Genomic DNA, 23,477 nt, shown 5'->3' with positions numbered 1-23,477 from the left:
AGTTCATAGGTTACCAGTAAAATGATGTAAAGTCAGGAATAAGAGTATATTTGCTCCAACCAAAAATAGCCATGTATTTTTGAAAAATTGATCTTGGTCTCAGAAAAGCTATGAATTTTCAGAAGGTGCTTTATATAAATCAGTTACAGAAAATAAAGGTGGCCCCGAGTGGTCTAATGCGCTCACAGTTACAGATCACTACCATCTCACCTCTGTCTGCATGGGTTTGAGTCTTGGATTCAGCCAATGTGGGTATGTGAGACAGCTTGCCAGGAGCTTCTCGTGGGTCGGTGGTTCTTTCCGTGGTTTTCCCTGGTTCTTCCTCCACTATTCGTACTGGCCGCCATGTATAGCCTATCGTTTGATGAAAAATGGCGTTAAACCCTACAACAACAACAACAGAGATTAAATACATTAAAAATCTTAATTTTTTTAATAAATATAGTGTCTTCAGTTAAATTTATGGAATTTTTTATAAAGCTTTGTATGCAACTCTTGGATGATACCATGTCCAGTCAACTGAATCACATTTGGAAACAGTACAGTTGGCATCTTAGACAAGAGTCAAAATGATCCTCCTAGCACTGAGCAGCTAGTAAAACCAAAAACTTGTATAATGTAAATAAAATTTGGTGAAAGTGCTTTGAATAAACTGGAAATTTCTAGCAACAGTAAATAGAATCATAATGGAAACAGTTTCAAACCATTTTATAAAGCAGTTAACCTGTCATTTAAGGATCCATAGAAAGTGGCTGTTTCTAAACTTGCAGCATCATTTATTAAGCATGTGTCTAAGTTTGAAGTTAAGTTACACTAGCTTAACAGTTGTATCACACTTGCCTTCCTTCAGTTTTGTATGTGGTCATTTGCCGTTGTAACTTTGAAATATCCCACAGTTTCTGTGTTCGATTGAGACTATTATATTAACTGTTTTTGAAGTAAGCTGTCTATTCCCATGGATGTTATGAGTGGCATTCAGGATTCAATGACTGCTTAGGTCAGAAAAGCATTGAGATGAACAAGTATATTAAATTTTAAGTCTGTTTTTGCAAGTTTTTTTTTTTGTTATTTGGTTGTGTTTTTCTTTCAGATTCTTAACCTTTTGATTTGTAGAATAATTATAAATCCCTTGTAGAATAATTATAAATCCCTTGTGTGCATAAGTAAACATCACTTGAGTTAGACAATATCGCTTGGTAGGCTCATGTGTATTATAATGTAGGTGAGCTGATTAGATTTTCAGGTAGTTATTTCAGTTCCTTGTAGGTACTTAAAAAACTTTCTAACATTACACTTTTTAGTACCTATTATGGTTGACAGATTAAGTTTCCATATATATTTGTTGACACAGGTAAATGACTTTATTAGATTTTTAATGGCATTATAGCAATTTTCTACACTTTTTGACTTTGACAATAACGTTTTGCATTTTAGGGTCCAAGTTTTTTATGCTTTTGGACATGGGTCAGAATTTACCTATTTTCTGAAAATTAATTCATGCTTATTAATTAAACTGTTTGAGTTAATGAAAGAAATCTAAATTGCAGACAGAGTGTGGACTGTAAATATCACATTTCGTTTAAAATTCATTTTATTCACCTTGCTATAATATTTTATAATGACATCATGTGTGGGAGTGGGGGGTGGCATGTTTTTTCTTTTAAAAATTTAGTCCTTTTTAATAGCTCATTCTGCTACCTTGATTCATGACAGGTCATTCTGTTTTCTTTGCATTAAAAAAGTTGAGAAGACACAAAAACTCTGTTTATTCCTTATTATTTCTTAATCCCAGACGATGTGCAGGGATGCAGAATTTTCCAAGGTAACCTTTATCCAGTATGATTCAAATAATTTACATGTTTTATTACAGCTGCACCTGTTTTTAATAATACATACTGTGTTTACTGCATGATCGGATGTCTAATTCAGGTTGGAACATGTATGTTTGTGGGAATCACATAATAATAGTCACAATGTTGTTGATTCTGTTAAGTTAGTCTTAACTAAAACTTAGATCTTTCTCATTCTGGTATTAAAACTGGAATGGTCTTGCACGTGCTGTTTCAGAAAGTGAGGGAACCATATAGGAATGACAGTTATAACGGTCACTATAAAAAACATATCCAGTGTTTCACCATCTTCTCCAGAGAGACTTGGTCACTCTTGAGCTGATTTGATTTGGGTGTTTCTTATGCTTTTTAATATTTTCTTTTAAGAATGGCTCCAGTAACATTGGTGCAGTTCTCTTATTAACCAGATGGAAAACTGTTTTCAATTTTGCTAGACTGGCTGAATTGACTTTTTGATAAAACTTGGTAGAGTGTTTCTTAGGAAGTAATCTGTCAAAATTGTGTCTGGAGCTGATACCAGATATAACAAAACATGAAAAACTTGTTTTCAACTTTTCTTCAGAATGACCATGCTGATGTGATCAAACTTTGTATGGATTTTTGTTAGGGCATGCTCTATCAAGTTGTGTCTAGGGTGGCTTTACAAGCATGTATGGCATCCATAGTAACCAGGTGGTAAAGCTGCAGATGATAGTTATCTCCTTTTAATTATGGTTATGGGTGCTAAATCAAAAGTTATCAATGTGTCATCTAGTCCAGGTTAAATTACTCAGAGCAGGAAAACAATTAATCAGCATGTCAGATGCCGTCAGTTTCTCCCAAATGGGCATTGTTCAACCCAAGGCACCTGACTTATTACTGTATTTATTTGCCTCTTTAATCAAAATATGCCAGGTGAGCAATATCAGGTACACTTGTGGTACTTGTTTTTTCACCTGGCTCTTAAGTCATGTAAATTTATGATATGGTCCTGCATCTGGCATGTGTTGTCCTGCATACATCATCAGGTCTATTGAGTATTTTTAACATTTAAAAAACTACTGGACTCTTGCAACCAAACTTAAAACAAAAAACATACGAAGGATTTTAAATTTATTTTAAGATTATACCAATCAATCATCAAATATGGCGACCACTCAAAGAGAAAACTTGAAAGAGCTTTTTCTCAGCATCCACTTAGCAGAATTTGACTTAAACTATCAGAAAGCATTTTTGTCTAAAGATGTGTACATTTTTACATTATGATATTGGTTCACCATCAAATCTGGCTGCCTTAATAATGATGGAAAAACCGTGTTACTGCTTCGTACGTGTTTCAAATGAAGCCAGTCACCATTAAATATGGCCACCATTAATACAAAAAGAGACATCTTTTGAATTACGTAAAACTGCTTCAGAATTTGACCAAATTTAATAGAAAGCATTTAAACATAAAGACCATTGAAGTTGACCCACCATTAAATATGGTGACCACCACTTAGAATGGAGAAACTTTTTTAATAACTTTTGAAAATAAAACTCAAAACAGATCTGGACCATATTTGACAGTAAATGTTCTGGTATGCACATTTTTCTGTATTTTACAATTTATTCCAATACATCATCAAATATGGCCACCTTTGTTAAAGATAGGGCAACCTTTAAACAACTTAAGGAAATGAATCTTAAGAATTAGACTAAATTTGATTGCATCCAATCCGAGAGGCCTTCATTTTTGGTACAAATGATGTTGATCAAGTATGAATTGCAAAAATTGGAAAAATCTATGAACCACATCCATACTTCCCTATGCACTCAGAGATTGAGAATTTGTTGATAGCACCCTCCTATATATTTATTGTTCTGAATAATGGGTGCAGCCTTTTTGCCCTGGAATGAATATCATGACGGTGTTTCAGCCAAGAAGGTAATGAACTTTTTTAAAGAGTTTGATTTATATATAAAAAATTGGACTTAGTATTGTACAGATTTTACCCTTTGTGATCTTTATTTTGTGTGGATTGTTTCTAGATGCCTAACCTGTCTGGGCACTATACAGTCAAGAGTGTGTGTATGTGCCATTGGGAGGTGGGGGTCCTTACATATTTCATTGATATATATCGACATGTAGTACTAAAACACTCCTGCATACTGTATAATTTGAGTTCCCTCCCTCTTGTTATTAAACCAAGTGTATCCATCATGTACAAACACAAAAAGAAAGCCTCACAGCTAGGTAACCTCTGAAAATATCAATATCAATAACCTTCTTACTTCCTCAATATAATAATTTTAAATGTCACAACTTGTTTGTTGATAGAATATGGAACCGATTGACTAAAGTATAGTTTGTTTTTACACGTACCTGCAGGTTGTTTATTGCACTGTCACAGAACACTACATCTGGATTACAAAAAGAATGTTAAAAATAAAAAATTTCAGAAATAGGTATTTTTTATTTGATTTGCACATTATTTTTAAAAAATCACTGCAAAGTTTCAAGTATATTACACATTTGTCAAAGGCAAACACTTAGAAGTTGTCTGAGGCATGTTATTTTGAGAAATAATAGTGCTGACCTACATCCGAATCTTATTATGATGTTGGAACCTTTCATATACTGTAATGGCTGGAGACATCAAATTTGTTAATTAGCTTGTGTCATTGCATCAAAGGACCATTGTCTTTCCAGTAGGTGTCAGACTGAAGCCAGCTTGGCCACTGAGCAAGTATTAAATTGGGTTCTCAAGGAAGCTTCACACACATGTCACTGTGACAGTTGCTTGATTCTTTCTATATTTGAATAGATGGGGGCATATGACATTTGTGATTTCATTTTTTTTTTTCAGTTATCACTATTAAAATATAAAATAAAAACACAAATTTCAGTTAACGATACTAATTGGTATCTTTTGAATACATTGTTGCCATAATTGGCATTTTACATTCAAAATTGCAAATTTCATGACAATAATTCCAAGTTTCCAAAACACTGACTCCCATTTTTGACAACTACATATATGTATATATTGTGTACTTATATTTAACATTTTCATTCGTGATTTTTAAATGTTAAATATAAGCTTGTCTTGGCGTTTTATATTCTCAAGAAACTGGGACCCACACTTCCCCAAGCATTATAAGTGGGGTCATAAATTATCTGGGTATAACAAAATGAGAGAGTATCGTGCATGGACATATTCCTGCCTACCTTCCTTGACCAAAGTTGACAGGTAAAGGAGGGTGTTCAAGTTTCTGCAGATATTGTGAATCTGTAATCTAATTAAGCTTCAAAATTAAAGAGAGCAACCAATAAATTACTTATCAGAAATGGATCAGCTGGATCTGAACAAATTTGGTAGCATCCCAGTACGAAAACAATTAAATTTTGCACTAATGATTCCAATGTTTGCTTCAAATTGACAAAGTTTTAAATGAATTCTTAAAATAATGAAAAACAACAAACTCCCCCACCCCACAACAACAAAAACCAGTCAACCAAAGTTGACCAAATTTCACAGAAGGCATCCTGGATTAAAATATACTATCCAATAGTTTTGCCACCAGTACAAAATTACATATCCTATTTACATGTCTGAGAGGGGCCCCGAGTGGTCTAAAGCACTCACCATTCTGGATCATTGCTATCTCACCTCTGTCTGCATGGGTTCGAGTCCAAGGCTTGGCTAGCGTGGGTACATGGGAAAGCCTGCCAGTAGCATCTTGTGGGTCGATGGTTCTTCCCTGGGTTTTCCGGGGTTCTTCCTCCACCAGTTATACTGGCTGCCATGTGTAGCCCATCTTGTGCTGAAAAATGGTGCTAAACCCTAGAACAACAACAACAACATGTCTGAGCGAATCATAGTAAACCATATTTCTTGGCCAGCAGCCATGAATTTTGCTTTTAAGTAAATTTCATTCTGGTGGGCATTCTTAGACCCACTTGGATCTCTTGTTATGCCTCATGGTATGAGCCATCAGATGTAATGTCTTTGTGTGTGTACATGAATGTGTTATGGGCCTTATTGTTGAACTAAACACACACACACACACACACACACACATACACTGCTGCATCTTCTCACAAATAGCCAGTAACTTGAAACAAATAGAGAGGATGGAGTCAGCATTGTAGCTACTTTTGAACAGTGTCCACATTTTCGAATAATGTTCTGATCTCATTGCATACAGAGACCTACATTTTGTGTTCAGAATAAGAATAAATGTTGTCAAAGTGGAATATTGGCATCGTTTTGTAAAATGTTATGTTAATATTCTTTTTACTTATTTGCATATTTGCTACACACTGCTTTTGGTGAAAATGAACTTCAGACTCCCCTCAGTTTGTCAGCTTAAAACAATCCTGATATCTTGATGTGGCTCATGAAGGAAATAACTTTTGTCATGAGTTGTAAATCGTCATTGCCCCCCCCCCCCGTTATGCATCACAATGTCATAAATTACATGTTAAACAGATACTACAACTTGAGGATGCTACATTAAGCCAGATGACTTGCTGCAATAACAAAAACGTTTAATGTGATAGAAAGTGCACAGAACTAAGTCAGTTGAATCATTGATTTATAATTTATAACCTGACTGTGCCCAGGATGGCACTAATACTGGCATCCCTGCACCTTTCATGCATAGTAGACTTTCCATACTAACACGGCGCCATATTGCATACACTATGGGCTAGTTTATTTCCATCAGACAACATAATGATGCGGTTCATTCTCTTCGGTAACTTTCGGAGAATTCCGTAAATTACCGTAACGTTGAGAGTTTGGAGTTATATCCCTTTGCACACATGACCATAGATATTGAACTGATTGTTAAATCTAAGTGAAAGGCAAATTTGTTGTTGTCATTCTTTTTCGTTGCTTGATTCGACATTGTAAATATCAGAAGCAGATTACATATTGCTAAAATGGACTTGTCCAGGAACTGGAAATGATCTCGATCATGTCCATCTATTATATTGAAAACTTAAGCATGAAACGCACACATGATGACAGTGTTAGGGTCACTCTACTAACAGTCAAGTTACAAATTATAAGTCAATGAATGAATTACGTGCCCTGCACTTTTTATCACATTAAACGTTTTTGTTATTGAAATCGATGGGGTGGTGGTTTACAGACAAATTGTTCGGTATAGTCAGACTATAGCTTGAGTGTTTTTTACTACAAATAAAATTTTAATTTACACAAAGTTCATTGAGTTTGTAAAATCTTTGTATCTGCCTATTATTGAGCAGGTATACTAACAGCACATATACAGATGTAATTAATTTGAGAGATTGCGATGCAGTAATTTTAAATTAGTAGTTACGTATTGCATGTCACGTTTATACAGTACTCACCCATTATAACACTTTCCATGGGAGTCATATAGTATGCTGTCTTATAATCAAATATGGCCTTAGAATTAATCTATTCTCATTATAGTGCTGTCTATGGGAAATATAGATTGTGCTGCCTTATAGTGAGTTCTGTCCTTATAATAAATGTCCTCCTAAAGTATAGTTTGTTTTTACACGTACCTGCAGGTTGTTTATTGCACTGTCACAGAACACTACATCTGGATTACAAAAAGAATGTTAAAAATAAAAAATTTCAGAAATAGGTATTTTTTATTTGATTTGCACATTATTTTTAAAAAATCACTGCAAAGTTTCAAGTATATTACACATTTGTCAAAGGCAAACACTTAGGAGTTGTCTGAGGCATGTTATTTTGAGAAATAATAGTGCTGACCTACATCCGAATCTTATTATGATGTTGGAACCTTTCATATACTGTAATGGCTGGAGACATCAAATTTGTTAATTAGCTTGTGTCATTGCATCAAAGGACCATTGTCTTTCCAGTAGGTGTCAGACTGAAGCCAGCTTGGCCACTGAGCAAGTATTAAATTGGGTTCTCAAGGAAGCTTCACACACATGTCACTGTGACAGTTGCTTGATTCTTTCTATATTTGGATAGATGGGGGCATATGACATTTGTGATTTCATTTTTTTTTTCAGTTATCACTATTAAAATTTAAAATAAAAACACAAATTTCAGTTAACGATACTAATTGGTATCTTTTGAATACATTGTTGCCATAATTGGCATTTTACATTCAAAATTGCAAATTTCATGACAATAATTCCAAGTTTCCAAAACACTGACTCCCATTTTTGACAACTACATATATGTATATATTGTGTACTTATATTTAACATTTTCATTCGTGATTTTTAAATGTTAAATATAAGCTTGTCTTGACGTTTTATATTCTCAAGAAACTGGGACCCACACTTCCCCAAGCATTATAAGTGGGGTCATAAATTATCTGGGAATAACAAAATGAGAGAGTATCGTGCATGGACATATTCCTGCCTACCTTCCTTGACCAAAGTTGACAGGTAAAGGAGGGTGTTCAAGTTTCTGCAGATATTGTGAATCTGTAATCTAATTAAGCTTCAAAATTAAAGAGAGCAACCAATAAATTACTTATCAGAAATGGATCAGCTGGATCTGAACAAATTTGGTAGCATCCCAGTACAAAAACAATTAAATTTTGCACTAATGATTCCAGTGTTTGCTTCAAATTGACAAAGTTTTAAATGAATTCTTAAAATAATGAAAAACAACAAACTCCCCCACCCCACAACAACAAAAACCAGTTAACCAAAGTTGACCAAATTTCACAGAAGGCATCCTGGATTAAAATATACTATCCAATAGTTTTGCCACCAGTACAAAATTACATATCCTATTTACATGTCTGAGAGGGGCCCCGAGTGGTCTAAAGCACTCACCATTCTGGATCATTGCTATCTCACCTCTGTCTGCATGGGTTCGAGTCCAAGGCTTGGCTAGCGTGGGTACATGGGAAAGCCTGCCAGTAGCATCTTGTGGGTCGATGGTTCTTCCCTGGGTTTTCCAGGGTTCTTCCTCCACCAGTTATACTGGCTGCCATGTGTAGCCCATCTTGTGCTGAAAAATGGTGCTAAACCCTAGAACAACAACAACAACATGTCTGAGCGAATCATAGTAAACCATATTTCTTGGCCAGCAGCCATGAATTTTGCTTTTAAGTAAATTTCATTCTGGTGGGCATTCTTAGACCCACTTGGATCTCTTGTTATGCCTCATGGTATGAGCCATCAGATGTAATGTCTTTGTGTGTGTACATGAATGTGTTATGGGCCTTATTGTTGAACTAAACACACACACACACACACACACACACACACACATACACTGCTGCATCTTCTCACAAATAGCCAGTAACTTGAAACAAATAGAGAGGATGGAGTCAGCATTGTAGCTACTTTTGAACAGTGTCCACATTTTCGAATAATGTTCTGATCTCATTGCATACAGAGACCTACATTTTGTGTTCAGAATAAGAATAAATGTTGTCAAAGTGGAATATTGGCATCGTTTTGTAAAATGTTATGTTAATATTCTTTTTACTTATTTGCATATTTGCTACACACTGCTTTTGGTGAAAATGAACTTCAGACTCCCCTCAGTTTGTCAGCTTAAAACAATCCTGATATCTTGATGTGGCTCATGAAGGAAATAACTTTTGTCATGAGTTGTAAATCGTCATTGCCCCCCCCCCCCCGTTATGCATCACAATGTCATAAATTACATGTTAAACAGATACTACAACTTGAGGATGCTACATTAAGCCAGATGACTTGCTGCAATAACAAAAACGTTTAATGTGATAGAAAGTGCACAGAACTAAGTCAGTTGAATCATTGATTTATAATTTATAACCTGACTGTGCCCAGGATGGCACTAATACTGGCATCCCTGCACCTTTCATGCATAGTAGACTTTCCATACTAACACGGCGCCATATTGCATACACTATGGGCTAGTTTATTTCCATCAGACAACATAATGATGCGGTTCATTCTCTTCGGTAACTTTCGGAGAATTCCGTAAATTACCATAACGTTGAGAGTTTGGAGTTATATCCCTTTGCACACATGACCATAGATATTGAACTGATTGTTAAATCTAAGTGAAAGGCAAATTTGTTGTTGTCATTCTTTTCCGTTGCTTGATTCGACATTGTAAATATCAGAAGCAGATTACATATTGCTAAAATGGACTTGTCCAGGAACTGGAAATGATCTCGATCATGTCCATCTATTATATTGAAAACTTAAGCATGAAACGCACACATGATGACAGTGTTAGGGTCACTCTACTAACAGTCAAGTTACAAATTATAAGTCAATGAATGAATTACGTGCCCTGCACTTTTTATCACATTAAACGTTTTTGTTATTGAAATCGATGGGGTGGTGGTTTACAGACAAATTGTTCGGTATAGTCAGACTATAGCTTGAGTGTTTTTTACTACAAATAAAATTTTAATTTACACAAAGTTCATTGAGTTTGTAAAATCTTTGTATCTGCCTATTATTGAGCAGGTATACTAACAGCACATATACAGATGTAATTAATTTGAGAGATTGCGATGCAGTAATTTTAAATTAGTAGTTACGTATTGCATGTCACGTTTATACAGTACTCACCCATTATAACACTTTCCATGAGAGTCATATAGTATGCTGTCTTATAATCAAATATGGCCTTAGAATTAATCTATTCTCATTATAGTGCTGTCTATGGGAAATATAGATTGTGCTGCCTTATAGTGAGTTCTGTCCTTATAATAAATGTCCTCCCACATTGTAGCCAGAGTGAACAGCAAGACTGCCTCGTAATGAAGTATATGACACATGCTGTTTACCTTTACTCACTGTCATCTGCATGTGGGAGCCACAGAGTATACCACCTTATATTGAAACTGCCTTATAACGAAGTACATGATACAAACAGTGCTTGCTTTCTCCCTCATTATAAGTATAGGGGAGTCATAGTTTACCTCCTTATATTGAAACTGCATTATCATGAAGTACATGATATATGAAAGTATCGCTTACACTCTCATTGGAATGCATATATTTGAGCCATGGAGTTTGCCACCTTTGAGTGAAATGTCATTGTAATGAAGATATGTATAGTACTCCCTCAGTGTGTCCATGGGGACCATAGGGTGTACCACCTTTTAGCCAGAGTTCTTAATGATAAAGTACATGATAACATGCAGTACTCCATTATTATAGTGTGTCCATGGGAACCATAAGTTGTACCACCTTAGAGCGAGTCTGCCTGATAATGAAGTAAATTATACAATACTCCTCTGTTATAATGCTTTCCATAGCAACCTTTGAGTGAGTCTGCCTGATAATGAAGTACATTAGAATGCTTTCCATAGCAACCATAGAATGTACCACCTTATAGTAAGACTGCCATATAATGAAGTTGATGCTGCATATTGTTTGTCTGTAGCCTGATAAAATGGGATATATGACAATATATACTTTATAACAAGCTGTGTTAGAATGAAGTGCACTATAATGAAGGAGTGTTGTATGCTGTGTTTTGCTGTCTTTTACTCAAATGTTGATCTTTACGGCTCAAAGTGTTCAGTGAATTTATTGTCAAAACGAGTTTTAAACAGAATTATACTTCAAGTTTGAATAAAGCAGCGGTATTAGTGATATGATAGTTGCTTGTTATTTGTTTTATGGGGTGGGTAGTGGTAGAAAACCTAATGAATATTTGGAAAGTTTAAGACATGTATGAAAGGATTTTGATGTGTAAATCAGTGCATTTGTTGTTTGGCAAGATGCAGTTCGGCAGGTCTGTTGTTTGCAGAGATTTCCAGATGTATAGGTAGTTTAAGTTGCTTTTCAGTGTATAGTCATATATGTATGTCAGACAAACATCTATCACTTCTCATATTGTTTTCAAAATCTGATCTGAGGAAAGGAATTCTGGTTTTGTCTTGACAATGAAAGTTGTAACATCAAAATTATAATATCTTCCTGCCTGTTATTAAAAGTAAAGGGGATATTGTTAGCTGGAATCATTCTGGAATATATGGCAATATAAATGATTGTATTACAGCATGCTATGGGGACCCCAATTGGCCGAGTGGTCTAAAGCGCTCACCATTCCAGATCACTGTCATCTCACTCTGTCTGCGTGGGTTCGAGTCTCAGGTTCAGCTAACATGGGTACATGAGAAAGCCTGCCTGCCAGTAGCTTCTCATGGGTTGGCGGGTCTTCTCTGGGTTTTCCAGGGTTCTTCCTCCACCAGTTATACTGACCACCATGTGTAGCCTATCTTCTGCTGAAAAATGGCGTTAAACCCTACAATAACAACAACAACAACTACAACATTTTATGGTACATATTGCTACCAAGTATACTATTTTGTAAACCCATGTGATCATCAGTTATAACATCCATCTTTCCCCTTATAATGGGGAATAATAAAGATTAGAAGGGATTTGTGCATGGCCCTGTTGTGAAGAAAGTTAGCATGTTTAAGATAAGCAATGAATAACTTTTGGAAATAAATGGTGTTGATGTTTCAGCACCGCAAGATTACTAATACTCCCGACCGATTTATCTATGGCATACTGCTAACGATTTATCCTTTTCACCATCTTCTGTGTGCTTAAAGCCAGAGTGATCCCAAATGGTACTCTTTTCCTGCTCATGCAACATAAGATCTGGATCAGGCTTTTCTTATGGCAATTGACCATGATTCTGTACCTGCATTTGACAGCTAATGGTGTTATTTAAGTTTTTTTCTTCTGAGTAACCCAATGTGGGTATGTGAGAAAGCTTAACAGTAGCTTCTCATGGGTCGGTGTTTAGTCTGTATATCTGTTATGGGGACATGTTTAGAGTCTCTTTTGCTTCACTTTAAAATGAATTTTAAAGTTTCATTTACAAAAATAAAAGCATGTTAATGATAATTTTCATCTCTTTTGCAGAAGATCAGATCCTCGCAATGTCATTGAGTACAGAGACCTTGACGCCCCAGAGGACTTGGACATCCTTTAAAAGTGGATGCACTGATGAACCTGATCCAGCTTCACTGGTAAACCTGATCTGCCAGAGATTTGTATCTCCCTTTGGAAATTGTTGTTTGAAAAAAGATACAGGACTTGCATACTGCATTCATACAGGGGGTGACAGTTCCAGTATTTTATATACTTGGCCCAGAAAGGATGATGTATTTCAAAATGGTCTCAAAATTATCATTTTTATTTTTATTTCTTTGTAAATATGGATAATCTCCAAACTCTACACACTACCTCCAGCCATCAGTCAGTTTTGTTCTGTCGATTTTAACAGCTTTTCTAACATTATTGGCAATATCATGTATAGGCAGTTGGAGCTGAATGCCTTTTTAAGGACACACAGACCCAGCCAACTCTGGTTGGTTTGGGTGGATACTGAACATGCAACCCTTGTAGTACGAGTCCAAAGTTTTACTGACTGAGTTGCCATGGCTCCACCGAGTCCCTGTCCGTGCATGTTCAGCATGCTTCACTGATCACGGAGTTGAATTTGTATTAAAAGTTGCACAATTGCATACAATAAGTTCAACATGCACTGCATTCGTGTGTTGAAATTGTTGCATATAAATTGGGCAGTCATGCTATATAATGTATAAGTTCATGTTGTTAAAATCGTGTTTCATCCAGTATTTCTGGGATTTTTACAGTAAATCTATAAATGACATCTTTGTGAAATGAGAAAATGTATATAAGACTGTCTTTGATTTTTAAAGAATAATTGTGTTAGTGAGTGGGTATGGTGTTTTTTTGGGTGGGTGGGGGCGGTTGCCATTTGGATTACTTGTTGAAAATTTCACTTGCACAACAATGTTTGTACTTCAGGCTTTTGGGGCCAGGAAGTTGTCATTTCCTTTGTATACTGTCTATACTTTACTATAAGTTTATAAGTAGAGTTCAGCTGTAAGTGACATAGACCCTGATCAGTCATTGCATAATGTGCTGGCAGATCAGGGTGCATGTTGTTCAAACATTCTACAGTTTACTCCTAACAAAGTGCATACAATAAATCTGCAAGTGCATTATAAAAGGGCAGATAGTCTTTTATGCATATGAACCTAACTTATAAATGAATATATGTAGTATTTATAAATTGATTTTCATATTTTGCATATAAAGCTTGAAAAGCAATTACCATGCACAAATGTCCTCATGCTCTTTGTGGAATTTGTGTAATTGATTTTCAGGGCACGTAACATGAATCCTGTAAAATGTGGAAGTTCAGTCATAGTTACACAAATGATAATGAATCTCAGTGCATAAATAACTGAACTATATTTTAACCATTATTTCCAAATATTATCCGAGTACATGAATACATAACTAGTTTTAGTTGTATGAGTAACATAGTACAGTGTAACCAATCTAAATACATGTAACACATTCACAGCTGTGACCAGCTTAGAACAAGATCTACTGTCCCATAATATGCCAGCAAACCTGTGTCGAGGTCATTCACATCAGATTCTAGATAAAATGATATGTATGGACACTGATCTGCTTGACAATAACAAGTCATATCATAGTACAAACAGCACCTGTCCCGGTCTGCCAATAATAATGTGTTAGCAAATTATGGTATGTGCTGTGTGTGATGACTAATCAGTAGACTGTCAACACATATTATGTGCTGTTAGAACATTATGGGATGGCAGATCATGATCTTTGTTATTTATAGTTGGACCTTTCTTATCTGTTAATAGTTTTAATAAGCCTGTCATTAGATGAGTATATCTATGATGATTTTCAAATGTACATACATCTGTCTGCTCCCTTTTCATTTGCACATAATAATGAGAGTTCTCTACCATTTGCTGTTACCAATCCTTCCATTATTGCTTGCATTTGGGTCAAGAAAGAATCCTATGAATTCAAATTCAGTAGGTCATGGGCAGTGGGGCAGAAAGGAAGAGTATTGTTACCGGACAGGAACTTAATTTGTACATCAAATACTTTGACAGAACTTTGCAATTGACTTGTATTTAGGATAAGATAGATAACTTTTGATTTGGGGGTCAAATTATCAAGGTCACAAAGACTTGAAGAAAATTTGTTTCCACGCAATATTTTGATTTCTTTATCACATTCTTTGACCAAACTTTGTGGATGGTTTGCATTTGAAATGAGGAAGACTGATTTATATTGATGTAAAACAAAATGGGCAAAGATAAAGGCACAGAGACTGAAAGAATGAAAAAACAATTTCCACAAAGCATGACATGTGCCACATGTCATAACCTAACCTTATATGTAGCTTGCATTCGAGACCAGGGAGATTATATATATTTGTTGGTTACAAAGTCGAAGCCAAAGCAACTGCGATAAGGAAAGTGATTCCCACTTGATAACTCAAGTTATGTATTACAAGCATGACCAGTGTTTGATTGGCTAGTATTTGATTCAAGAAAGGCACTTATTGAGGCCAGTATGTCAAAGGTAAAGGTCAGTGAGACATATTTATGAACAAAAATGTGTTCTGTGTCTTTTATCTGCACTAAGTTTTACAGATGGCTTGAATTTAAGTCATTGAAGGCATCTATTGATTTTGGATTCCAGAGTTTAAGTATCCATAAAAAGTGGTACTATTTACCAAACTGTAAACTTCTAATTTACTGTTATGACCTCCATGTGCCCTTGGAAATTTGCCCTTGCAGTTTGATACTGAACTATTGAAGCTTACTACAATGGCACCAGTGGGTGCATATCTGTCTTGTTTGCAGTAGATACACTTAACAAATGTGGCTGCTGACATTTAAAGGGAAAAGGAAGAGGATGATTTTAAAGCTTGAACTTGATTTGAGTTTATTAATGCACAGGTTGGCAACTTAAATTATGTTTGTAATCTTCAAATCTATATTATGATATTGGGTCATAATAATATAACATGAGACATTTTAATGTATATAGACTTTTCATCAAATCATCTTTTTTAATGCAAGTTTTGGTGACATTGAGTTTTATCCACATTTCATCATCAGTTTATTCTAATATTTTTAAGAATAAACAGCAACTTATGTCCTGATGTTTTGGTGACATTGTCCATTCTTAAAAGTTGTTACTTTGTCTGTTTAAAGTCAAGAAATGTAAGTAAAGTCAGCCAGAATGGTGCATGTCTCATTATATATTTGCAAAACTAAGCCATTGTATGCTGTGGTTGATATATATATATTTATTGTGAACCAATTTCAAGCTGCTATTTCAAACAGAAAATATAAAAATGCAAGCACAAAGATCCATGATCCTTGTACAGTTACCTTCCCAGATATGGGTATCAGCTAATAAATCGGCTTGTATCACCACATGGGGACATTGATTTAGAGTAGCTCAGTGGACCCTCCCATACCACTGGATCAGCCTGTGTCAGCTACCACGAAAGGCTCTTTGGCAAGGCATTTTATACAGATTACTTTGGAAATAAATAACCTGCTATTGTTGATCAACCTTTATAGGCATTTGGCACCTGCTTTACTAACAATTCATTTTTGAGTACTGTGTCAGCTTTATCAAGATTAAAAGTATGTCATCAATTGATATTTTACTTAAGATCTAATGTTTATAAATAGGAAATCTATTAAATGAGGGCTGTTCAAACAAACATACATGGGACATGAGGAAGGCACTTTCAATGCAGAGTAGCGATTCTTAGATGCAAATCAGATTTTTGATATAGTTATAAGAATGAGTGAACAAGGCACTCTGGAATATAGTTTTAAAAAAGGAAGCCATCCTTGGGTACCGGTAATGTTTAAATGGAAGAGGACAGTTGAGGTTATAATTCTGATGTATCAACAAATGTTGCTAGCACCCAATTTATAGTTAACAGTATTTGAGTCATCCTTGCTATCTCGTGCCTTTGCATATACCACCAATTCATGTTTATTGATTCCATTTTGTGCAAGTTGTAGAAGAAGGGGTGTATTTTTAAATATTTGCTTGTTCTCACTTGTTCAGCTGTTATTTTAAAGACAGTGACATCGTCCATCCAAAATTGATATTAAATTACCCTTACCTGGGTGGATGAATGTTAGCCTACAAGAAAATATAAACCAACCGAATTTTTTATATAATGTTATTTTGGGCTGTTTAGGTTTATGATATAGTTCAATAATTCAGAATTTTGCAAACCTTCCATATCCTTGAAATGAATTAAAGCAAATGTTCATCAACACAAACACTGGAAGTAGAAAAGTGTTTTGAAAACATGATCTGCTGTGAATTATTGTAACGGTTTTCTACATAATATTTGTATCACTTTTTAATGCATCATCTAATGTCAACATCAATTTTTGTCAGAAGTATTCATTAATTAATTGGCACATACTTTGTTTTCTTGCATATGAAGAATTAACATTGAATACATATTTGTCCATAGATAGAATTGTGAGTATCTAATTCATGTTAAGAAATAGTCATTGTGTATTCTTGTGGTTTTTATTTTTCATTGTTTTTATCATGCTATCAATATGAATATAGAAACAACTTCACTGCCGTTAAATGGCATGTATATTTGTATTTTTGTATATGTTTTTGCCCTGACATTTAATAGCTGTCCAACGTTTGCTTGTGCATTGTTGAAAACCTGACAGCCTTAATATATGAACAAATAAAGTCAAGTTAAAATCTCAGTCATCAGATTATGTTTCAGATGCATAATCAGCGTGTTTTATTGTATAATACAAAATTCACAAAATTGCATCTAAAAACTGAACATAATGTACAGTATAGTCATTGAACCATATTCAGACTCTAAAATTTACTGTTCGTGTTATAAGTCACCAAGCTAATACATTTACATTGACGTGTATTTAATAAATGCTTATTTACCACTTTTGATCTTTTTCTTATATAAAAAGAAACATCTGGCAAGAGAAACATTTAGCACTGCTGGACCAGAAATTCTTACGGGATGGTGTTCATCATCCATCCATTAGCACAAGTTTGTTATCACTGATAGTTCTAAGTAAAAATGTCATCCATTGTCTAATATGGCCACCATAGCATCCATCTTGACATCTCTACTCCTGAATGGAACGTCAAATTGGCATGGGGTTTTACTACATCAGTTAAAATGACATTCTTGTGGCCACCACAGTAGCCATGTTGAAAATCTATCACTACTACTCATGTCAACATTGGGTTTTCACAGAAAGACTTGCTATGAAGTCTGCTTGATCCTGAATTAAAATGGTGCCAATTTAATGTCCAATAATGCCACCACAGCAGCCATCTTTAAAATCTCATCATTATTTCTGAATGGAAAGTCATTACCATGTGGTGTTCCCAGAAGACATTTTTAAGAAGGGTCACATCAACATGGAGGTTTCCACTCAAAGACTTCTTATCATGTATAGCTGAGCCTCAGGGGAAATTGTGCCAGTTGGATATCCAGTATGGTGACCATGGCAGACATCTTGAAAATCGTTATTGTTACGCCAAACAAAGTCATGTCAGCATGGGTGTTTTACCAGAAAGGTCTTTTTGGTCCTAAATGAATATAGTGACAATCTGATATCCACTATATCAACAACAGCAATTATTTAAAAATATTGTATCAATGTAGTTAATATCAGAGAAGATTTGAACAGTCAGCATTTCAGATCTTGAATTCCTGGAAATCTCTCTCAGTCGGTAAAGAATGAGTACCTTCATGTTGAAGCTTTTCTTGAGTCACTAGTGTACTGAAAGTGTATATCAATAAGGTTTAACAGCACAAATAAAAACCAGGTAACAAAAATGTTAAGGCAGAAATTGCCAAAATACCCAAGTTAATTAACCCACCACCCAAAGATCAAAGAAAATGCTTCCAGAAGATGCAAGTTAATGGTAAAATTCTACAGTTCACCTGAATTATAGCATATTTCTTAAGAGAATTTTTTTTGGGGCCATAAACTTAGACAAAAACTTAAATGTCCAGGTCTTGTTTTCAATATTCATTTAACTGAGAAGCTTGTGAAACAAATTTACCATCATTAATGTAATTATCCAGCATTAAAAAAAATAATTGCTTTACTCTCTGGATAATATATGTACTAATCAGATGTTTTCCAAATTGTCATTTCTAGAAATTATTTTCTCTTGTCAGGATTGTGTATTGAAGCACCCAGCACAAGGTCAGTGCAAAAACGTGATGTCCAGTTGTTATTAATTTATCAGTTTATATACTCTTTACTGGAAATTCAAATATGATCAAAGAAAGCCACTTTCTTTGAGGTATTTAATACACTTGCAAACCAAAAATAGTAGACTTGGCATAATCCAATATCATCCACGCCCAAATAAACACAATCACAAAGAAACTATGTTTATGTCTGTTAGTACCTGCATTCATTATTAATTTATGTCACTGCTGTTCAGACTTTCCCAAAGATGTTGTTGAATTTTTCTCAGCATAGAAAATTATGTTTCTAACCTTGTATTGTTGTGAGGAAGTGTCAAACTTGCTTGGTGGGATTGGTTGGTCTACGGATGTCAATATGGTGTTTGCCAAACATATTGCTTCCCCCCACAGTCCAAGTTTCGACCTTTAGCTAAAATAAATAACAGTCACAGTCTAACTCCCAAAATAGACTTTGGCATATTAAACATGAAGTAAAATCCAACTTCAAAGGAACTAGGCTGATGATCATGAACTTGCCCATAATTTTTACTAAAGATGTCTTAAGATAAAAGAAATTATATATAACATCAGTTGTCTGGGTAACAATAGTGTTTCCCATTACGCACATTTGTGCAGGACACACGCTGGAGAAAATTGATGCACACGTTTTGTTGCCATGCGTTTTCTTGAGTGACGCAGTGAGCATACAAAACTGAACCAGACTAGAACATGCAATGTTATGATGGAGTAACTTCCCCATATCTCACGAGTTCTCACACGATTTCCATTGTCATCCAGATGTTTAACCTCAGTGCTCGTTATACTAGAAAGTGATCTCCAGATTAAAACGACATGCACTAAATATCATTAGCGAAGAAAATGAAAGAAACAGAACACAAAAGATTAACTGTGAATCTAACTTTAATAAAAAATGGAGAAAATAATTCCCTTGACTGGAATACAGCACATCCATTAGGATTACCGGTATGACTTTGATTGCGTAATTGCGAAGACTGCAAAAGTGAAGAATCCTTTCGTGACAGGGTTTAAGAGATTAAAAACATCTGCCCTTGTTCGCCACAAGATATCTGGAGAACACGTTATCACCTAAGACATTTTTTCACTACAATGTCTGTAGTGTGGCAGTTTATGGTGATGTCTAACAGTGGGGCATATTGCCGTAGACATGTCCCACATATTCACATTATCCTGACACCAGGCCAATCAATCCTAGCACCTATCACTAACCTCTTAATGCTGAGTGCCAAGCAAGGCAGCTAGTACCATTTTTAAAAGTCTTTGGTATGACTAATCCAGTGTTATTGCCTGCAACCTCTTGCATCCAAGGCAGATGCTCTAACCACTGACCACTGGTGTCATAGCTCTCTTAATATGAACATATATCATCACAGAAATGAGTACACTTGATAACTGAATGTAAATAATAGCAGCAGTCCAAACCACACTCACACTGGAGCAAAGGTCAGTCCATTTTTTCTGCCTATACCGCCCTCCTCCTAGTAGAAAAAAAAGCTGGCTGACTCTCTTTTTGGAGCAGTTTCCTAATCTCCTGGACTATGGAAATTCGATAGGTGGCAACCTGATTATTCTTGGTGATCTCAACTTTCACTTGGACTGTCCCGAAAACTCAGATACATCAAAACTCAAAGATTCCATTAACGTTTTCAACCTCAAACAGTCGGTTAACCAACCCACCCATAAACATGGTCACATTTTAGACTGGATTCTTCATAGACCTGATGATAACATTCTACGGTCCACTCTGGTATCCCATGACTTTGCATCAGATCACCTCTGCATTATATGCCATCTTGATGTATCAGTCCCTAACACTCCACCTTTATCTGCTACTAAGAGAAACCTCCGTATGATAAATAGAACCAAACTAATGCACGACATCCAAGCTAACCTAACAACGTGCTTACCTCCTACCGCAGAGCAACTCTATAACTGTCTGCGTTCATTGCTTGACAAACATGCCCCAGCTACCAAGTGCAGAGTATCAATTCAAGAGTTCTCCATGGTATATCAGTGTTATGGTCCAGCTTCGCACTGCTAAAAGAGACCGCCGTAAAGCTGAGAGGCTCTTGCTTTCCACCAGACTCACTATTCATAAGCAAATCTATGAAGTCGCTAAGAAGAATGTCACAAATATAGTCCATGCAGCGAAATCAGCCCCCTACACTCCTAAGATCATGGAAAGTTCCAGCTGCAAAGAACTCTTCGAGATTACTAACAAGCTAATGTCAAGGAACAAATCAACAACCTTCTCTCCAGTTGACCTTCTGGACATGTTGGCAAATTTCTTCTATGACAAAGTACAAACCATTAGAGATAAGCTTGACACCACAATTTCAATTGACTCATTACCATACAGTTGGGATACATAATTTGAGCGGCAACCATTAGCAGCATTTGAACATGTCTCCATGGATTTCATACATACAATCCAGATGAAGAGTGCACCAAAATCATGTGAACTTGATCCAATTCCAACATCACTGCTGCTTGAGTGCTTAGATCCAGTATTGCCTTCACTAACTGATGTTATTAATACCTCTCTCTCATCCGGGGAATTCCCATCATTTTTCAAAACTGCCATTGTAAAGCCTCTGCTGAAGAAACCAACACTAGACCCTAGTGATTTAAAGAACTACCGCCCAGTTTCTAATCTCCCATTCATATCAAAAATCTTAGAAAAGGTTGTTCTATCCCAGCTTGTATCTCATCTAAATTCAAAGTCTTTTTAGCAATGTACAATCTGCATATTGCCCTTGCCACAGTACTGAAACTACTCTTCTAATATAGTTAATGACATTCTCTCTGCATTGGATAGCGGAAAGATTACAGTCCTCACCCTCTTTGATTTGTCTGCAGCATTTGACACAATAGACCATGATATATTACTTCACCGTCTGCAGCATGTATTTGGCATTCATGATACAGCCTTAATGTGGTTCAAGTCCTACTTGGTCAACAGGACACAAATTGTATCTGCAAATGGAATACACTCCAGCCCAGTTGATCTATGTTGTGGTGTTCCACAGGGGTCTGTTCGTGGACCTGTTCTCTTCATTTTGTACACTCAGTCGCTCTCAAGTGTCATAGATCATCATCCAGTCTCACCAATTGTATGCTGATGACACCCAAATATTCAAATCTAGCCACCCAACTGAAGTTGATGCTACCATCCAAGGTGTAGAGAGGTGCATTTCTGATGTGAAATCGTGGATGACATGTAACAAGCTGCAGATGAATGATGATAAAACTCAGGCCATTCTGATCACAACACAAAGACTTTCTCATTCACATCCTTTACCTCAAGCAATAAATATCAGCAACACCAACATTAAATTCACACAATCAGTACGAAACCTAGGTGGACAGTGCTCTCACATTGCACCAACATGTCATGAACATATGCAAGGCTGCATATCTTGATCTGAGACGCATCAGCTCAATTCGCACATATCTTTCAGTTGATGCCACTAAAACACTTGTGTTTTCATTAGTACTTTCAAGACTGGAGTATTGTAACTCAATTCTGTCTGGTTCATCTCAATATCTACTCCAGAAACTTCAAAAAGTTCAAAACACAGCTCCTCGGATCATACTTAGAGTACCACGATCTGAGCACACCTTCCTGTTGCTCTGTACCCTACACTGGCTGTCCAGTCGATCCAGAATCAAACACAAAATTTGTTCTCTGTGTCACATTTCACTGTCGGACTCTAGTCCAACATATCTATCTGACCTCACCTATGTGTACACACCAGCAATATACTTATGCTCCTCTTCTGACAATCACATACTCATTATTCCCACTATGAAAACAAAGTCATACGGACAGCGTTCTTTTGCATAAAAGGTCCCAGCAACATGGAATGAATTGCCCACTGAACTTAGGCACAAAGACACAGGGATCACATTCAAGAGGGCTCTCAAAACTCACATATATTTCGACTGCAAGAACAAACTTAAAGACCTAATAATGTTTCCTACCTGAAATATTCTCAGCATGTTTTTTTTTAAAAAATGTTTTTCTAATTTCATAGTGTTTGTTTTTGTAATAATATTATTGGCTTTTTTCTTATCTTATAGGTGTTGTCTAATGTTGTCAAGTGCTTAGAGCTTCTAAAGATTAGGCGCTTTACAAAGTCCTCATTATTATTATTATTATTATTAAAAAACAGTATATAACATGCACCTAAAGGCGTACATTTGATAAATGAATGTCAGGAGAATGAAGGTGTTAAATGTTACAATTAAATCCTTTATAAAAAGTTAAAAGAAAAATTACACACACACACTCATATATGCATGTGTATATATATATATATATATATATATATATATATATATATATATATATATCCTAAGAAAGTAATTAATATAAGCATAATGGTTGCATGAATTCAGATTATCTCGGGGAAGAAAATAAACTTAAAGATGGACTACTGCTGATGGCTAATAAAATATTTAAGGTGCAGCCCTGTTTTAATTCTTTGAAACCAGAGAATGTTCTCAGTTCATTGGGCAGGCTGGTCCAGAATTTAAGACGGAGATCTTGCTA

At 35.6% G+C, this 23,477-nt stretch overlaps 1 protein-coding gene across 4 annotated transcripts in view; it reads left to right on the top strand.

Annotated features, from left to right (window-relative positions):
- The window catches only part of LOC149783418 (serrate RNA effector molecule homolog), an 81,564-nt gene extending 63,952 nt beyond the window's left edge, over positions 1 to 17,612 (top strand). For all 4 annotated transcript variants that reach the window (XM_089931644.1, XM_089931646.1, XM_089931643.1 and 1 more), the window contains exon 22: positions 12,700 to 17,612. In XM_089931644.1, the coding sequence (XP_089787770.1) occupies positions 12,700 to 12,769 (70 nt within the window). In that variant the 3' untranslated portion in view covers positions 12,770 to 17,612. The remainder of the gene's footprint in view (positions 1 to 12,699) is intronic.
- The last annotated feature ends 5,865 nt before the right edge of the window (positions 17,613 to 23,477 follow it).

The sequence above is a fragment of the Sinohyriopsis cumingii genome, chromosome 14, assembly GCF_028554795.1.
Source record: "Sinohyriopsis cumingii isolate HCF-2022 chromosome 14, ASM2855479v2, whole genome shotgun sequence".
NCBI lineage: Eukaryota > Metazoa > Mollusca > Bivalvia > Unionida > Unionidae > Sinohyriopsis > Sinohyriopsis cumingii.
Note: the sequence above shows the minus strand (reverse complement) of the source record. Positions and strands in the feature narration are given on the sequence as shown.